The sequence below is a fragment of the Euprymna scolopes genome, chromosome 16 (assembly GCF_053919585.1).
Source record: "Euprymna scolopes isolate OS-2025 chromosome 16, ASM5391958v1, whole genome shotgun sequence".
NCBI classification, from domain to species: domain Eukaryota; kingdom Metazoa; phylum Mollusca; class Cephalopoda; order Sepiida; family Sepiolidae; genus Euprymna; species Euprymna scolopes.
The window spans coordinates 39823101-39844883 of NC_136497.1; the positions used below are offsets into that span (position 1 = coordinate 39823101).

General features: G+C 26.0%; 1 protein-coding gene across 47 annotated transcripts in view; it reads left to right on the forward strand.

Moving 5' to 3' along the window:
- LOC145295917 (uncharacterized) overlaps window positions 1-21783 on the forward strand; it is a 456043-nt gene that overhangs the window by 364431 nt on the left and 69829 nt on the right. For all 47 annotated transcript variants that reach the window (XR_013869907.1, XR_013869909.1, XR_013869906.1 and 44 more), the window contains one exon: window positions 12256-12333. Coding sequence is in view for 38 of the 47 variants with exons in the window: in XM_080141711.1 (XP_079997837.1) it covers window positions 12256-12333 (78 nt within the window). In the remaining 9 variants the exon portion in view is untranslated. The remainder of the gene's footprint in view (window positions 1-12255; window positions 12334-21783) is intronic.

Here is a 21783-nt window from a genome sequence, read left to right on the forward strand (position 1 = left end):
ATTGCCTGTTATTTGTAGTAAAGAAAACAGTTTCCATTGAAGATAATATAAATTTACCTATATATTTCTCCGATTATATTTTTTTAATATTAAAAAGTATTTTGACAAGAAGAATAGACTATTAAGATGCATTTTACATTCCCATTATTAATGTTAACAGTTTTTATATAAATTTAGCTTAAATATTTAGTCTCCAATTAATCAATATTATAATTTCTATTAAATAACTATTTTAGTTAATTTATTTATTCAGTTTGCTTTATTTTATTGTATTTTTTCTTTGCTTTCTATTTTCTTTTATTTATTTTCATACTTTTCTTCCCTTTTTACTTGTTTCCTTCCTTTTTTATATCTGAAATTGTTCAAGAAAAATTAAATTATGATGGTTATCTAAATGAGCAGTATGTATTGTACATGTTTATTTTAATTTTTTATGCAGTAAAACAGTAATGTTATTACTACAATTTAATACAAATATTTAATGAAAAACATTCCTGGATAATAGCTGTAAAGTGTAATATACTGCAGAGATTTTCAATTTAAAAGAAAAAGTTGAAAATTATTTTTACTTATTTCAATGTATTCATTTAAATCATTTGTATTTAAAGTGGCATTTGCAATTAATAGAACAAACTGATTATAATTCAATTTTCTCCATTGCATCACTTATATTATTGAGTCTTGTTTGAAAAGAAATTCAATTTTAATCATTCTAAAATCAGCCATAATTTATCATTAACTGCACAAGTTTCTCATCTCTTGCTTAGCTATGTATTTCTCTTTCCCTCTCTTACTGTATGTTGATTCAATTAATTGTAAATATTTTTAAAGTCTCTGCTAGCAATAAGAGAAAGAGCGATTCTCTTTTTTCAGTGTTGCTATCTAATTGTACGTACCACAAACACACATACGCATATATATATATATATATATATATATATATATATATATATATATATATATAACTTTTAGATTTATGAAACTGAATTTCTCTCAAATTTCTTCTAAATTTAATCATCTAGTGAGTAAATTATATAATTTAGTTTCATAATCTGAAAGTTATTAATTTTAAACATTTTAATCTAAAACTAAATTAACTTACTACACCTCCCTTACATAAATACCCTCAGTTCACCTGACTAGCAACAAAATCCCACATTTTTACTGAATATTTTCTACTCTGATAGCTTTGGTTATGAGTGTCTAATAAGAATTTTGAATGTTTTATAGTAAGTTTGATCCGCAAGAAGATACTTTATACTACTGCTATATAATCAAAAGTAATTAACCATTAGTAATTGTCTGTATTTTTGAGATGAGGTGTTTTCATTGATTGAGATTATCGGACTGACTTCCTCATCTTGGTTGTTATCATCACAACGTTTCGGCCGTTTTGCAAAACACCTGATGAAGGCCGGAGGGCAAAACGGCCGAAACGTTGTGACGATAACAACGAAGATGAGGAAATCAGTCCGACAATCTCAATCAATAATTAACCATTACTTAAGAATATGGAGAATAACAGAAAACAATAGTTATTAATTTCTCTTCAAATCAATAAACATTGCTACTATTACTCGCTATAAACAATAAGTGTGATAGCATATTGTATTTGATTTGATGAGGTTCTTATGTTTAATATTTAATAATATATCTTACATATATTGCAATCATTTCCCAACAATTATTTTACACAAGCTGATTGTTTGGGCATAAAGCTAAATATTCGAGTTGTCTCCCTTAGAACAGAGCGAGCACAAAATCGTGGGAGATGTGATGAAATAGAATCAATTTTTGAAAAAAATTCTTTTAATATATTTTTATTTTGTAAATTTTCAAAAACAGCTTGTTAATGCCTTTGATATTTTTTTTTCAAAACTAAGACAAAAACATCGGTGTATAAACTTATTTATTTACTAATCTTCCTTCAGTTATTTTCTTAACTTTCAACATCACTTTGACGTAATCTTTTGGCAATGTTTTATTTCTCTTTTTCTTTCTTTTTATTTTTCTTAAATGTGTGTGTGTGTGTGTGTGTGTGTGTGTGTGTGTGTGTGTGTGTGTGTGTGTGTGTGTGTGTGTGTGTGTGTGTGTGCACGCGCGTGAGTGTGTGCATATATGTGTGAGCATATCTTTATAAAGAATACTTTCAAGTTTACAAAAAGGCCTTTTTTAATAATTATTTTTTTAATTAATTAATTGAGGTTTTTATGGTCTTTGTTTAAATTTACTTTCTCATTAATCAAAAACATCTTCATTTTTTACCAATACAGCTATCAGTTCAATATAAAAATTTAATCATCTATATAATAATTATTTAAGCAATATCTTATCTTTCTATTTTAAAAAGTTCTTATTTTATGTGCTATATGCAATCTATTAGAATAATTATTTATAAAATAGTATAAAAATAGAGAGAGAGAATTTTTTTAAGTAATTCGAATTATCTTACAAATCTTATCTATGCATGAATACCAGCCAATCTGTTGATTACACTTAAAGAATAATGCATGTTCAAAAACATATTTATTATTGATAGTATAATTCCTTTTTTAGTATATTAACATTACACCATTAAAATTGGGAAATAATTTCTATGCAAACAACTTTGTAAAAATAAAATGTATTTGATTAATTTTTAAATTTAATTTTACTAAACTGTACTTTAAAAAATTACTAAAAATTTAATTTATTAAATAAATTTATTTGATATATCTGAGCATTTCAAGATGTGTTCTCTTATTTGAAAATATTCATAACTTTTAATGGTTTACTGATCTCAGTGCATTTACATATAACAAGATATTATAAAATAACATTTATGATGCATTTGATTTTGTATTTTAATTTTTCCATTTATATTTTTCTTGCCTGTTTCCCTGAACAATCTTTTAAATTTACAATTAAAAATTAAGTATGGACAAAAAGAAAAATTGATTTTTTTTTCGTGTTTCCCAAATAGAATTTTTATCAGCTGTGTTTTTAATCTTGCATGTATGAACATGTTCTGCTAACATTCATATTATAACATTTTCTCATGTCACACTTTTAATCAATAAAACTTATTAAAGAAGACAATCAAAAAAGAAGACATTAAAAAAACATTGCCAAATGAACTTTGGTATTGTTCTTAATCAGCTTAATATTTTATCATTTATTTTTCTTCTTCTTAGGAATTTTATATAGTTCTGCTTTCTTCTTTCCATTAATGTGCACTGCCTGGATACATTATAGACTGATTTAGGTATCGGAAACTTGTAACATCGTTGCTTCTAGAATTATTATGAAAAGTACATTTGATTTTTGCTACATATCTTTACATTACGCAATGTATTTCGAAAATTATGTTTTTCTCTATCATTTTTATAATTTTGCAATAGAAATCATAGATTTTACTTATTATATTGGATAAATCATCTCTTTTTATGTAATTATTAGAAAATCAGTTTTACCAATCAATTTCTAATTTTAAATCTGAAAGAAATTTACATTAATATCATACGTGCTGCAAATGACAATTCGATTTACAATCATCAAGTACCTCTTAATATACATTTTGTGTAATTTTTAATTTACTATATTGATAATCTGTTCTGAAGAAAAATATATTATCATTGAAAAAATATAAAATACTTACATACAATTCAATGATATTTAATACTCATATAAATATATAAAATAAACCTGGTATCATCAAATCAATGTAATAGTTTGTAATTATTCCTGTACTTTTATAAAATCTAGATAGATCTATTTTAATTAGAAAACTGATTTATCCTTCCTGATAAAATCCAGTCAACTGTATTAAAGATAGATCTAATCACAATTCTGCTATAATAGAAACTCGGCTCACAAATGGATTAATAATCACAATAGTCAATCCAGTTATCAGCTAAGCCTTCAGGCTAAGCTTTGTCTAAATCTGATTTATCAGTGTTACTGATACTAACTTAAAAAGTATGCTCTTCATTAGTCCAGTTGACTGATACTCCAAATTGACACTGACCTATGAGTGAAAGCATACCTTTCTACATTTGTTAAGAGCTCCATTAAAGAAGTAAATTTCCTTTTATTTTCATTTGGATATTACTTCATTACCTTAATTGCAGATGCCTATATCCAACTTATAATGAAAGGCCAATGTGACCTTTTATTACGCTTAAAACTATAAGCATAATATAAGAAGTTTTTTTATAAAATACATGAAAAAAATTGACACTAGAAGATAAATTATCAACCAGACCAATGGGGGAAGAAAATCTACCAATTGCTTTTTGGGTAAATCTTTATTTTTTCCTTTTTCCTTTTCTGCCAACTCATATACACTCAAACATATATGCATTTCAATACTCAATTATTATTTTCCGCTTTCAATTTTATTGTTATTGCTTTATTTGTGGTTTATATAGTCTCATATTTCAAATTTCAAATTTCAAATATTTCATTTTCTCTCTTTTTACACACACACACACACACACACACATATATATATATATTACAAAATATGTGGCTTTTTTTACTGTGGTATTATAATTGATCAAATTTATTAGAAATTCCTGGACTTATTTATACATTTGAATACAAATTATACAAATGTATGAAGATATTCAAGATTATTAATACACTTCAGATTATTGAATGAGCAACAGAAAACAGTAAAGTGTTACAATAAGCCATTTATTATTTTTATAAAATTTTATCTAACAGGACGTTGAGCGCTTTGTTGTGAAAGGTCTACTGTCTTTTTTTGGCTCAGTTCTAATTTTGAAAAGTTAATTTTATTTTATCTATTATTATACTGAATTAAGTTAATTAACATCTGTTTTCCTAATGTTTTTTTTTCTATATGCATTTATCACATAAAATATATGATAAAATATACATTGGTTCTAAGTTTGGGATTTTTTAAAATGAAATCTGTTTAAATTGTTCTAATTCGTCATAATTTATAATTAACTTACCAAGTAATTAATCCCTCACTTAGATATCTGTGTATTTTTTCACACCCTTTATACAACTATGTTAATATTCCTTTATGTCTCAGTGAACTTGTAGAGAAAGAGTAACACATTTTTTTTTGTGTCACTATATAATTTACATATCTACACAGCAGAAATATGTATGCATTGGATGTTAAAATAATAGGTTTTGTTATTTGTATATCATCCATAAGAATGATATACATGTAAAGAGACTTATCATTTAAGTTGTGCAAGAAAATGTCCTTAACAATTTATAAATTTTCCAATGAAATCAAAGTGAAAAAGTAATGGTAGTTGTTATTACTAAGAGATTATGAGTAGTTTATATATATATATATATATATATATATATATATATATATATATAATTTTCAGAATGTGAGGGATTGTATATAATAAATTCCACAGCCAAACAACGTCGTAGCTAACATATATATAAAATATTTCTATTATATATGTGTGTGTGTGTGTGTGTGTGTGTGTGTGTGTGTGTGTGTGTGTGTGTGTGTGTGTGTGTGTGTGTGTGTGTGTGTGTGTGTGTGCGCATAATATAGAAGTACACAGGCTTATTATTTTTATGAGTGCAAGGAAATATTCATAACAGTTTATAAATATTCAAATGAAATCAAAGTGGATAATACAGGTAGTTATAACTGACAAGATTATGAAAAATCCAGTTATATATATATATATATATATATATATATATATATATATATATATATATATATATATATATATATATATATATATACGAGCAAACAGTTAATAAAACATGTTAAAAAACACTTTGAAAAAGAGTTAAAAACATATTTAATCTGAAAAGGAAACACTTGATAAGTGGATAGTCCTTAATCCACGGAGTTTCGAAGAAATACTTTCCTTCTCATCAGAGGGTAGGAATTAGCAAAATGCAGGATCGGATTTTGCATGCAAAAGTATTTGATGAAACAACAATTAAGTCAAAGATCTTACTTGATAGCAAAAAAGTGAAGCAGAGGGAATATGGTGAAGAAAAAGATGATTACACGTGAATGGATAGTCTGGTGGAAGATAAATAATCCAGTGACGGTAAAATCCAAATATATTTATTTTATTTTATTTTATATATATGTATATATATATATATATATATATATATATATATATATATATATATATATATATATATATATATATATATATATATATATATATATAATTAAGTTCTGTAAATTAAAAAAATTATGATAAATTTATTATTCGACAAGGTATACAAAATTTAAAGTTATATGATAGGAAAATACTTAAAATTTTGTATTCTTTGTCGAATAATAAATTTGTCGTAATTTTTAAATTTACAGAATTTAATTTCAAATTTTCATTTATACTGCAGCTCTATCTCGTATATTAAGCTTTTTTATCTGGTTGAGATTGTCTTATAAATATTGATATTAATATTTATATGGACTTTAGTTTACAGTATTATACAATCTATAATCTGAAAGTATTTCAAAGTTTCAATTTATATATATATATATATATATATATATCACTTGACTACTATATATATATATATAATATATATAATATATATATATATATACAATATATATAATATATATACAATATATATGATATATATAATATATATATGCAATATATATAATATATATATATACAATATATATAATATATATATACAATATATATAATATATATATATAATATATAATATATATAATATATATATAATGTATATATATATAATATATATAATATATATATAATATATATACATATATATATAATATATATATATATAATATATATAATATATAATATATATATATATATATATATATATATATATATATTACCTAAGAGGTTATGAGCAGTGTTGTTATATATATATATAACTAGACTACTCATATCCTCTTAGATAACGGCAACGACCGCTATTTAACAATTTGATTTCAACTGAAAATTTATAAATTGTTAAGATCATTTTAACAGCTAAATATAATAAGTCCCTGTACTTCTATATTATGCACACAAACATATGTATATATACATGCGAATTTGTATTTCTGTATCATTGACATATATAGATGTAGACATAAATATATATCATATATCTAACGTGTTTTATATTTTGTTATGTAGCTTAGATTAAAATTTATATACTGTACTTCATTATGATTATTTGAAATCTAATAATAAATTCTATAGACAACTATGCAAATTTAAAATATGAGTAAATTATAAAGTATCCAACATTTACAGTATATTTTTATAGTAAAGATAATATAAAAAATATAAATAAACATAAAATATATTAAAAATAATATGAGCATATAATAATATTGCTAAAGTCTATTTGAATGTACTTTTTATTTAGCTTCTGACATATTCATTTTCATAACAATAATTTGGAATTTCTTGATTAACTCTCTGTTGAAGGATTAAATTTAGTTGCATGAAACAATAAAATATTTAAAAGGGAGATAATTTAAGTACATAAATGCCGTGTGCCCACTTCATAATAATAGTTAAGTGTTGATAATTTATTTGTTTCTAACTTCATTGCTGACTTTTTAGGTTAACATACAACTACTATCAAGATGAACGCTTTAATTGATCAGTCCAAAGTAAATCACTGCTAGTCTTTCTAGTGTTGATACGTTAAAAGTCTAAATGTTTATTTTATTGATTTGGGTCAAAATTAATTTCAAACTGCTTGATCTTTCAGACAAAACATTTAAGTAACATAATTAGTTCTTTTGATAATAAAAGAAAATGGAATAGAGTCTCATACATAGTTACAATCTTAACGAGCCTTCTCCTTTCAGCCTAACATAATTTCTGCCTCCATTCATCGCTTTTCAGAAGCTAAAATAAGCTAGTTCATAACCTTGTACTCTGACAAGAAAGCCACCTTGTACCTTATCATAATAATTTTTGATATTCACAAACAAATTGCACCGATTGGAAAATAGCCCAAAATAATGATCAATTATTTTGCTGATCATCAATGAAAGCAGCTTATAAGATTAGTGCTGACATATTCTGTCAGTTGTGGGATCCTTAAGTAGAGTATTTTGAAAGTAAGAAGGCCTTAGCAGATTATTGAAAATTAGAGATTAAATAGTGGTGTAATGCTACATTTGCCTAGCACAGTTATCACTCTATTGCCTTGCACATATGTTAGAGCTCTCAGCCATGGAGCAGCAGGTATGGGTAGGTTTCCTTTTCGCTTTATTTAACATTGAAAATGCATCTATTTCAAAACTTACATCTATGTTCCATGTCCAAGGAATAGAAAAAAAATGCCTTATATATTTTTATGCGGTCTGGAGGAAAGAAGCAATAATAAAAGATAATGATTTTTTTTTAAATTACTGATACTTTTTAATTTAGTAGAATTAATACCAATTAAGTTCATAAATATATCGAACTTTATTTTATTTACTCTTGTTTACTTCTTGTTTACTTCTTCTCTGCTTCATTTTCTTTATTTTCATTTCTCCTTTTAGCTACTTTCCCTTAAAAAATAATTTATAGTCAACCATGTTTATTTTTTGCACTAAATAATAAAAAGATTATGTATTTCAACATAAAATTGAGCTTATATAAGCTGATTATATACTGTTATATAACTTACACAATACCTTCCAATCCCTAATTTAATCAACACTAATTCAATTATGCATACTATTACTTTTCATTGCCTGTTAATTATACGATTTGATCTAATAAAATTTAGATAATAATCCTGATTTACCAAACCTGTTATTATTATGTTTGTATTTTGCATTACATATTTCTATGATAGGTATTTATAAATATATTAAAATATGGATAAAAAAAAACCCTGCAATTTTAATTGATATGTTCTGTTAAACACCTCAACTTCATCAAAAATGAACTTAAATTTTTTATTGAAATAAACTTTTTTTAATCTTTTCTTTCACTTGTGGAGGATTTGTACACTGATTTATTTGATGATATTATTAAAAATGATACCATTCTCCTAAGTATACATAGAGTGAATAAAAAATACGTGTTATACTTTCCTCTGCATAAAGTAGAGCATTTCTGATATAGATGTGCATTTATTTTTAAATAAATTTCTGATTAAACCAAGCTATTCAGCAAAACAGGTTAATTTTAATTATTTTTTCAATATTATGTTTTCTTGACTATACTGTCGAATTTTATTCCATATTTATATAATTTACATATAAATATCTTAACCAGTATTTATTATTTTTATTCATATGGACTTTTTCTTGGTTCTAATTGCCTATATGATTCTTTTTGCCTGTTCTTAAATAATTTAACAAGTTTTTTTTAGACAAGAAATACTTTATAAGCTTAGTTTTTGGTTTATATTATTAGTAGTATTATCAGGTTGACAAGAAAGTTCTTGCGGTTTTGTGCTTTTAAATTCAGATGAATATGTTTCGGCTCATGACAAAAGTTTATTAGTCGAAATAAGCACCATCAGAATCAACACACTTTCGCTAACACAAAACAAGTTTATTTATACCAGTAATGTAAAAATCTTGCATTCTGGTGGATATGAAGTTGCTGAAGGTGTTTTTATATCGTTTAGTTTTTTGAACCATTTGTTTTGCAGAAAGTTGTCAAAATGCTTGAAAAAGTGGTAGTGGTAGGTGAGAGGTTTGGAGAGTATGGCGGATGAGGCAGAGTTTCGTAGCCCAATTTGTTCAACTTCTGCAGGGTCGGTTTAGCAACGTGCAATCAGGCATTGTTGTGAAGGAGAATTGGGCCTTTTCTGTTGACTAATGCTGGGTGTTGTTAAAGTTTCTGATGCATTTCATCCATTTGTTCACAGTACTTCTTTACTATAATAGTTTTGGTTGCATTCAAAAAACTGTAATGGATAAGACCAGTCGAAAACCGCCAAAAAATCACCTTGACCTTCTTTTGGTGCCTTCGAAAAGTGCCGTGGACCTTTGTCGGCATCTAACCACTGAGCAGAAAATCACAGGTTGTCATGAAGTAGCCATTTAATATAGCAAGTAACAATCTGGTTGTGAAACGGGTCGTTCTTGTTGCATAAAAGAAAGGAAAATAACATTTCATAATGACGTTTCTTTTGATTGTTGTTCAATTTGTGAGGTACGCGTTTATAAGATTTTTTGTCTTTTTAATCTCTCTCAAGTGATCAGAAATCATTGTATACGTCTAATTCAGAAGTAAGTTCTTGAACAGTTGTGCATGATTTAACTTCAACTAAGGCTCTTAATAGATCGTTGTCAACATCCGATAGCCGACCCCTGCACTCATCATCTTCAAGACTCTTGTCGCCACCACGAAATTTCTGTGTGTTCAGTAGTAGTTTCTGGACCAAATACTTCGTTGATTGATATCGTGTGCTGTTTGAGCAGCTTTTTGGCCTAGATTGAATTAAAATAAGAAAATTATGTGAATTTGCTTTTTTCTATCCTGTATTAAACGTTCTGAAAAGAAGATATAATTGTTTTAAAACGGTTGTAATTTAAATGATTAGATAGAACGAAAAACACTCTTTAAAATGATATATAAGATAAAGGTATTATAATGAAAACTTATTTGAAAATATATCATTTGAAATCAAAATTAAAAATTCCACAAGAACTGTCTTCTCCACCTAATATTTATAATTTTCGCCTAGTGCAGTATTCGATAATTATATTTTCTAGATATGAACAAACATTAAAATTTAACTGATATGCCAGTTTGTTCACATATACATGCATAAATCAAACAAAAACAGTGCAAAAAATTTACATATAAAATATATAATTACAACTGCACACATATAATACAGATATTGAGCCAGAACTGACATTTTCCAAATTAATATTTGATATGTAAAACGTTCTTCTTTTCTAAAATTAAATTAATAAAAAATATCACTCAGGTATTTTGGAAAGTTGTAATCATTTGTATACTCAGTGTTTTCCAACAAAGAGTCATTTCATATAAATGAATCCCATATTAAATTTAGATATTTAATGACTTGTATGCTACAAATATATTAAAACATCTAAGCTTTTGAAAAAAGTTAACTAAGTAAGTTAAAATAAAATTATCTATTTGAGAGAGAGGAGCATATAATATTTCATGACAATAAAATTTCTTTTATTTATAACTCAAAAGTTTGTAACATTATATCGTGTATTAAAAGTTAATTGATGTATCTGTATAAAGTCAATAAAAATGGATACTATTGGCTTGCATTTTTTAAATTTTTGCCGAAATTTATGTGTTTGTGTGTACTTTTATTAATAATATTGTTTTTTCTTTTATCATCGTTATGTTTATTTAATGTTTTTATATAATTCTGTTTTTACACAAAACTATTCTCCTGAGTTATATATAATACTATATCTATGGTAAATCTCTTTATTATATATTATGTATACCTACCCAACGTTGTTTGAGATACAGTGAAGAATTTTTAGTCTTTGAATTTTTTATTTGCACATTTTTTAAATTTATCCAGAAAAAGAAATAAAATTTAAGTTGTAAGGAACACAAATTTTACTATATTCCTCAAATTAAAAATATGAGTCACTTCCTTTGCTGATTTAATTCTTTTATTTTATTTTTATTTATTTATTTATATTTTTTTTCTTTGTAATTAGTTAAAAATATTTCATATTATCTGTTGTCTAGATTGGACTAAATTTGTTTTTAAATAAATTGCAATGAAGTATGTTAACATAGGTTACATTATCAATAGGATGGCACAACAAATAAAAATTGGCTAGTCCAAAGAAAAGTTTTACTATTAAGCTTAAATGCTATTTGGATCTGACTTTGAAAACCTAACAAGATAAGTTTAAAAGAAAAAAGAAGATAGATTATTAGGTATGATTATTTATATATTATATAAATGTAGGATACACATCATATGTAATTGTTTACTCTTTAGTCCTATCATATTTATGTTATGGTAATTTACATACAAACATTGTTGAGAAAGATATGAACCAGCAAAACCCTCACCTTTAGATAAAATAGAAACTTGTATTTAATGAATTGTTTACAATGGATATGGAGCTTTGGTATTAAATACCATAAAACAGACCAAGCAAGCTCAATCTTTTTGTACTAGGTTATAGATAATGCATAACTTTTAGAAGTAATTATAAATAAATCCCCTTTTGATATTTTGACTATTATAATTTATAATGTTGTGTATATTGGAACTTTTATGCAGAGATTGAGAAGATTTTGTATTCATAGTTTTTTCAAGTTAATTTCAATTTGTTCACAGGTACGGACGTTGTTTGTCAGTGGTTTACCTATGGATGCTAAGCCAAGGGAACTGTATCTGCTCTTCAGGGCATATAAGGTAAGTGATGCATTAATATTTTGACTTTCCTATTTTGCAGTTGAATATTTTTCATTTAATATATATTTTTAAAATAAATTGCAAAATTATCAATTAACAATATTAAAAGTGGGAAGTTTCCTCTCTTATATGTTCATATAGATAGAGTGCTTTAAACTCTGATAAATCAATAGGTGAGAATATTACATTTAAATAAATTTAAATAAATGAGTGTTTCGCTCATAAAAGTTTATTTTAATTTTACACTTTATACCTAGTTTCTGTTTTTAAATTTCTCCATATATTTTATTATTATTTTGAAAAGTAAGGATCAATCTGTAAATACTAAAAGATATTATTTAATTATGAAATGATGACTATACTGAGCAACATACAATATATTGATACTTACACACATAGATTAATCTAATGATATATACCATTTACAATTACTAATTTTAATATTAGTGGTAAAGTTTCGTTATCTTTCTAACCCATTTTTAATTTGATTTAATTTTTTAAGTATCAATTTAAAAACTTCAAAGTAATGAATGAAGACTTCTTTGTCAAACTATTTTTACATTAATTTAAAATACTTTAAAATATTTGTTTTAATATAAAACTTTTTAAAATAAAAATAATCTAAAAAGAAACCAAAAAAGTTAAAACATGCTCTTAGATTTAAATATAAATTATTTCATTATAAAGAATATGTAATTCTATATTTATAAATATCTTGAATCATATGTTATTCTTATTCAGTTTCAATAATTATCATTTATTAAAATTCGACTTATTTCTATTGACCTAATTTTCACTTTTGTAGTAATGTTATGCATTTTTATTAATATTTTATTAGTTAAGACTGCTATGTAAATCAATTTAATATTACTTATACCTACTTAGAAAACTTTACATCTTTTCATTATGTAATTTATTCTATGATCACATGTATATATGCATATACATACATACACACATGTACGCATGCAAAGTTGTTTGTATGTGCATATTACAACTTATGTATATTTTTATCTTATTCATTGTCTTTTCTTATACATAAACAGTACTTAAATTTATATTCACTTTCTGAATTCTTATATGTGTAAAATATATCAGATGAATCATTAAAAGCTCCTAAATCATTTGATGGAAATACTGAATTCATAACTTTTGTAAAGATTTTACACATAACGAAAATACATTTACATTATGAGCAACAAATTTATGCATTTACTTTAGTTCACCCAAATTATATAAAAATCTGCAAATAATAGAAATAGAAATTTTCTTTAAAAACGTGTATTTATCTTTGAATACATGTAAGAATCATTAACAACATCAAGTTTGAATTTAAGTTTGAATAATAGCAAAGGAAAATATAAACAACTAAAAATGAACACCAATAACTTTCTTTCAGTAAGAAGAATATTGCAAATGCTTGCAGAATAAAGAGACAAATATTTTCTTATAATTACTGGTATAAATATGATGCATGTATAAATCAAAAATGTTATTCTAAAAGTAATTATAACGGTTTTATTCCTAATTTTAACGTTTTTTTTTTCTTCATAAGCCTATTTGTCAAACTAAAATAGAAGAAAACCTCAACAAATATTTTTACTAAACAATTTTAATTTATTATCATCTTTTATTTAACCTAAATTGAATAATATTTTTATCAAATTCATTTTTGTTACTTTTAAGAAGTATAGACCTATTTTTTAAACACCGTGTGATGTGATGAGTCTGGAAGATACAGGAATTGCATTTACAAAAAACGAAGCACAACTTTTGTATATAATATTTTCAGCATGTCTAATTGCCTTAATGGATACCATCCTAGATTAAGGAATTGATTAAACGTACTGAGTTTGTATCCTATTCAATCTTGTGTTTAATTACACAATGATACATTTAAGAAAAATATTACTTTCCCAACTATGAATAAAATAGCAAAATTCATTAAATTATACAATTAATCAATATACAATAAATTGTTTACAGTAAGGGGAAAATTGTTTCAAAATTAAATAATAAATGATTGATATGCTATAAAACAGGAAAACAACATAAAACGTTTCACAGAACCTAAAAATATGAATCGTCTTTTTCTGATTTTCAAAATATAAACTTAGCAATGCGTATGTAAGTACAAATTCATTATTCATATACACACATGCGAATTAATAAATTTGTAGTCTAAATATTAGTCCTAAACTATCACTATACAATTTAGATTTAATTAACAGAATTAATTATGAAAAAGAATATCCTGAATAATAATTTTATTTTTAGATTGTGGACTACCTATGTTAATTTATGCTTTTGCCACAGTTATTTATTTGATATGCTGTGAAAATGAACAAGTGAACTACAAAATCTAATAAAAGATAATCAGTATAGTATATAAACAGACAAAAACATTATAAAAACTAAAATGTAATGTACTAAATTTATTTATATTCAAAAAGTAACATTATAAAAGTAATAATTTCAACAATTTTTAAATGTGAAGATTTTTTAATATCTAAAAAGAGTATAATACAAGTGACTGAAAGAATAATTGCTTTCTTTTAAAATATGTCAGCTAATATCAAAAGAAAGTATTACAAATGGGTTGGGGGGATTAAAAGAGAAATATTAATTAAATATTTTTCATTACGTTACTTAAAAAACGGAAAAGGTGACACAAAACTAAATCTATAAGTAGACGAATTATAAACATTTTGATCATTTGTTTAAGACAAAATAATCATCATCTAACATTGCTCCGGAACTATAAAAGATTTTAATAAAAACTATTGAAATTATAAATTCATAGATTGGTTTAGAAAATATTTTATTTTCATACTTATTTAGTAATAGTAAACTAGACATAAAATACATACAATTCCTGAAAGTGTTTGGAAAAGTGCTTAAAGTAAATTTCAAAAATATTTGGATAGAAAATGTGAAGTAAACATTGAGACACAATCTTATAAAATGAATGCTGCAGGTGCATAGTAGTTAAAAGTTAAACTGATAGAAAAGGAAAGCTAACTCGAGGAAAAAATGTAGGGATTAGAATAAATCTTAAGGAAATGAAACGCAACAGGAAATGCTACAAGGAAAAATGAATGACTGAAAAGAGAAAATGAAAACCTGCTAGAGAACAGGAAATTGAAAATTTGTTTTGATTTGTTTGCTTTAAACTGTGGATTGTTAATGTCAAATTAACTTCCAACATTAATAGACATTTTAGTCAGATAAGCTAAAATTATCTAACAACATGGCGCCATTTGCTTGAAAATATCACAAACTAAAATATATGCGAAAGTTATAATGTTGGTAATGAATTGCGATAGTGGAATGAAAATTTTTAGCATTTTAAACTTTTACAGATATATAAATTAGATTACATTTGAGAGAAATATTGTTAATTATTAACATTATAAATGACTTGATGGTTTTAATTAGATTAATAAAACATATTGTCTTCAATATCTGTCTGACTGTCTGTCTGTCTCTGTCTCTGTCAGTCTTTCTCTCTCTCTCTCTCTCTCTCTCTCTCTCTCTCTCTATATATATATATATATATATATATATATATATATATATATATATATATATATATAGCGTTTAAAGTATTTACATCTATAGAAACTTTGATTGACATATTTTAACAATTGCATTCCTTTTAAAAACCTATATAAATTGTTTATTTCTCCATACATCTTTAGACAATTATAATAATGTATTTAAGTAACACATGATAGTCATATTGCAGAAATATAGCTATTTTAATTAAGTATGGCATCACTTAAGTAAACAGAATTAACATGCCAAAGAATGCTGATAGAAATAAAAATACTGCTAGTTTTACTTTTCTTTTGCGTTTTTTTTTACTCAAGTGAGTAACCACTTATCCAGGCCTGAAAGCTACTCGAGGATAAGTGTTAATGAGTGTATGCTAGTCATGAGGACAACAGCATAGTAATCGTTAGGGTATAATTTTATTATTTAAGAAGACGGCTCAACCAGAATTTGTTTACATTGGACTTGAAGACGCCCATATTGTAGTCAGCTGAAAATTATTGAGAGTTTTTCTAGCTAGACAAGTGTTTTTGTGAAAGTTTGGCAGGGGTACCATAGATTGAAGCTCAGACGAACACTTGCCATGAAAAAAACGATAGAGCAGAGACAGGCTCGCAACATCTCTTCTGTGGGAAAGAGGTTACAGGGAAGAGAAAAGTGCATCACTTACTAGGTTTTGAAGCCAGTTTTGAAATCTGTCAAAGCAAGATAGAAAGCTCTTAGCAACTTCTGCCCAGCGGCAACAGTACTCCATCCTAGGACGTACTTAGCTCTCATACAAGTAGAGAATTGTATCGACAGTAAAATATTTGCTGAAGTGGTAGAATGATTCAATCATTTTTCCGGCGATCTTGGTAACAGATTTGATGTATGAATTCCATTTTAGACCAGGAGTGAAGGTCAGTCCCAAAAGCTTGTCAAAACATAGTGCTTCCTCAAGATAAGAGTCATTCATTTCATTGGGGAGTAATAGCGTTAATGATGGAAAGAGGGAAGCTTGGTTTTAGATGCATTAAAATTAAGCAGCCACCTTTTCCCTATTGCATCATATGCTTAAGGTCAGCAAACAGAGAATCAGAGAGACATTGGTCATTGCCGGGTTTTGAACTGTGGTCATAGTTTGTGGTGTCGTCTGCATAAATGTCTACAAATGATCTAAAAATGTAATTTGGAAGATCATTGATGAAGATCAGGAAGAGAGTTGGGCCCAGGATTGAACCCTGGTGGACGTCAGCGTTAATGCTATGAGTTTCTAATTTCTGCTCATCGATGATTATTCTTATAAACCTATCAGAGAGAAAAGATTTAATAATTGAGAGGACATTTCCAACTATTCCATAACAGGAAATTTTGTGAAGTAAACCTTTATACCATACCCTATCAAAAGTCTTCGGCATGTCACAAACAATTGCTCTAAAAACGAAGCCCCCATCAAGAAATTTACTAATCCTTTGTGATATTACAGTTAGTACATCAGCTGTTGATCTAGCAGAACGGAAACCATATTGCAAGTTACTGAGTAGGTTATTTTTGATAAGGTAGTTGACTACTTCTCTATTTATTACAGATTCCAACAACTTATTCATGATGCACAGAAGACTGATTAGTTTGTACTGAAAGGCAGATGATAATTTCCAGAATTTTTAAATACGGGGTAGACTGATGAAGTTTTCCAAGTAGTTGGGAAACATTTCTCCTCAAGGCAACGTTTAAAAAACTTTGTAAATATGAGAGCTAGTTCCGGTTGAAACTTTTTAATTACTATGATTAGGATGCTGTCAGCAGAGCGTGTTTTTGGTCACAGGGGGAAATACAGGGGGTATGTGACCCTGATTGCAAAGGGTAGAATTTACTGCAAAGTTCTTTGTTGGATGCTGACAAAATTATGCCAGCTCTATTGATGATGGTTGGGATAGAGGACACGGCTTCATTCAGAACCTTGTTTGTTATTCGCTCAAACTCGTGGGAACCAAGCCGCTGCTCAGCTACTTTAGATTTGATGAACTTGATGGGCTGAGCATACGCCTCTCCTGCTTTCTTTATTACTCTTTTGCAGTGGTTGCTGGCAGTTTTAAAGACATCTATTTTATTGAAAGCAATAGAAACAGTAGCTTAACTGGGATAGATATAACCTACAGCTTAACTTCATTTAAATAAATCTGAACTTTATAGAAAGGTTAAACAAAAACATGTATTTGCTAATTTTTTTACTTAGAAGTTTTATTTTTATTATTGTGATGTCAATAAAACTAAATAATTTGAAATAGAAAAATTGCTAAAGTTTAATGCAGCATATCTTCATTCAAATTTTTAAGATGTCGTTTCTACACATTATTAATTCAATCTGTCAAGATTTTCATATGAATTTTACATTACATGATCGAACAATCTATGATAAAAGTTAAGATGTAATTTTGTAGAGATTGATAATAATATTAAGCAAAAATACAATTAAAAAATTAAAAAGCTTTAAAAATATAGATTGCAACACAATTCTTAATGTAAAAGTTCATAAAAGAATTAAAAATAAATTTAGATTATATATTTTTGTCATAAAGATGCAATACAATTTTACTGATAATCAGTTTAACATGTCATAAAGAAAGGTATTTCTTATTTATTGAAATTAATTTTCAATTCTCAGATAAGCATACTTTGCTTAAATGTTTCGTATTAAGTTAGTATCTGTTAAGTTTGCACATCATAATTCAAATATTTATCTACTCAACAAATAAATGAAGAAATGCAGCCAGAATTCTGCTTAGTATTTATTTGAATTTAAGATTTCAAAATTTCAGAATAGATTAATTGCAACTTGAAGTTTATAACTTTAAATGTATTTGACATTTCAGTCAAATTGCTCACAAGCATTTATTAAAGATTTCATGCAACTAAAATTATAAAAGTTCATTTTTCTTTCTCAGATTAAAATAACTAAATGATTCAAGCATCATTTTAACTGTTCAACTTAACTTTAGATATCTTATTTTTTTATTAATATTCCCCTAGCTTCAAACTAAAAATATTTTTATGATTCTGTGGCTAAATATTCATATTTATTCAATCATAAATATTTCAGAGAAATTTTTATGATATCATTATACAATCTGTTATTTATTAAATTTAAAACTATGAGTATAGGAAGCATTGTGTGATTATTAATCCTTAGTCTCCAAATTTATCACTTGTACCATATTTCATATAAAAAGAATAAAATGTAGCTTATTTTTAAAGTATTATTATTTTCCAACATTTCACCATAAACATAATTTAGTAAGGAAATTAATATAGTTTTTAGTAAATCTTCCATATATAAAGTAAACTGAAATTTCTTCTATTTGCATAATCAGTATATAAAAGAGTTTTTTTACAAATCTGCCTCGCCACGAATTTAGACTAATACTGCCGGAAACCATGCTTTTGTTTCGTTCAGTTTCATCGATTTCTACATATTTCCTCTTAAGATAGTTAACATTATATTTGGGGAATTTTCATTCTTATGCTAAGATATACTACATCTGCTATCCACATTCACTGGGAAGAATTCTTTATATGATACACAGTAGCTGAGTTATTGTGTATTTCGATTTTGCTGTTGTATGTTAAGTATTATACATTTTAAACCTAAACAAGGAATGTTCCTTCTACCTACATTTATTTTAATCTCAGAAGCATTCTGATTGGCTGGTCTATATAATTTCTTTTATATGTATAATTACCACAAAAAGCAGATTAACAGAATTACATTTAATGAACACTAAGTAGTCTAAAGACTCAATAAGATAATTATTTATGAATAGTTATATTATTCTGACATCAACGTTCATACTTTTTTATTTACTTTTAATACATTTTATATTATAATTTTCAAAACAACTATTCTATTAAAATTTAATTCTAAAGCTGGTTACATTAAGCTACTTATTCAGTTTTTTGTCATAAAATGTTAATTTTCATGTTAAAATATCAAAATGAAACATAGTCGCAAGCACTTACCTTTTACATCCTCGAAATTTCGGAATATAATATTAACAGATATTAAACACAATCTCCATCTTGTCATTCCAGTTCGATTCGATCTTGCCTAAATACACACACTGTGAACACTATTTCTTTTAAAATACTTTACTCTTAATATTGTATGATGTGTTTCAACCGTATTGAGTAGCTACAATTCATTAACATATCTCAATCAATACTACTTTATGCCGTTCTTTCACAAACGATCAGTTTATCAAAAACAAATATGGCATATGCTTAATTTTAGAACGTAGGATGTGATTTTGTTTTCACATACAACATATATCGTAATTGACAGTGGGCACATACATACGTCTCTAGTTTCGACTTGATAGACAACAGTAGTTCTCTAATCGTTATGGCTGCATTAAATGTTGCTAAATGTGTTAAGATTCTTTCACTGAAGTGCTTCTGCACTACGACCATAAATAATCATACATTCACAATAAGAGCCGCTAATACATTTCACACTTTTCACAATAATGCGTTCATGAAAGTCTAGCCATTTCAATTAATTCATTTCTGAAATAAAATCCATATTTGAAAAATATAACCTTTTTACATTAAATTAAATTCATTAGAAGGTATTTCGGTTTATTCATAAAATAAATATGGTTATCCATATTCATTATTTACTTTGCGATATTAAAATCTTATTTAAAAACAATAATTTACTGATTACCTTTGATCCACTATTATACATTTTAATGCATTAAATTCACTATGACATAGTTTGATCTTTTATCAAACTATTCCTCCATTTCATATTTAAAAGATAGTAACATAAAAAATACACAATGAAACTGTCCATAACAAAATCTAAAATATTTAATAAAACTGTAAATAATATACTTAATTAATGAGTGCCATTTAATACAGTATTTTCTTAAATCTGGACATGTTAATTAAATTGATGAAAGATTAAATCTAATTCAAATATTCTATAATAATATTGTTCTTAAAGATATTGGGTTCTCTTAGTAAAATAGAATTTGTTTAAAATTGATAGTTTGCACTGATCAAATACAAATATAATAGTTGTCAGCGACGATAAATCCAACTAGGCATCATTAAATACCTGGAGAAAAATTCAATAAACCTTATATAAGTTAACTAGTGAGCAGAGTCATCCGAGAGAAACTTTTTAGAGACAAAATAGTAGGTTCTGTCTAAGAAACAGCTGCACTCTCTATATGACTTAGTTGCTGATTATTACATTATCTCATTCCTTAAGAGCATACTTCTTTGTCAAAAAAATAAAATATTGTCTAAGTTGCTATGTTATGTTATTCTCAGATTTCATGTGTTTTCAGCTAATTTTCTTTTTTTTTTTATCGAACACTAGATAAATGACCGATAACAAAAATTGCACGTTATAATTAGAAGGCTTTGGGACTGTTTCTTTGTATCTGCAATACAAGAATTTATGGCCACGCATAAAACAATGCAACATTTCTTATACCAAATTATAGAGAGTAACTTTTTGAAGTTTGAAAGAAAGTTGCTTTGGGTCAATCAAGTAAGGAAATGTTGCAATCAAGCTTTTGTGTTTCATAAACACTTTTAGCCATGTGCAAAACATGAAAACTTGAAAATCTTTAGTTGCAAACGTAAACTTTATTCTACATTATATATTTTTAATCATTATTTACAATTTTTTGTTCAATTCCAATGTTTAATAAGTTTATTGGATGAAAGTATTAGGAAAGCTTTATCATTCTATTTTTTATATTACACATAAAAAAGTCTATTGTCAAGACATGATGTGGTTATTTTTAATTTAATTGTGATCGACAAATTACTTGATCGGATTATCAGAACATCAGACTTTATCTTACTATTGTTCTGCCAATAACAATATAATAGGAGAATTAC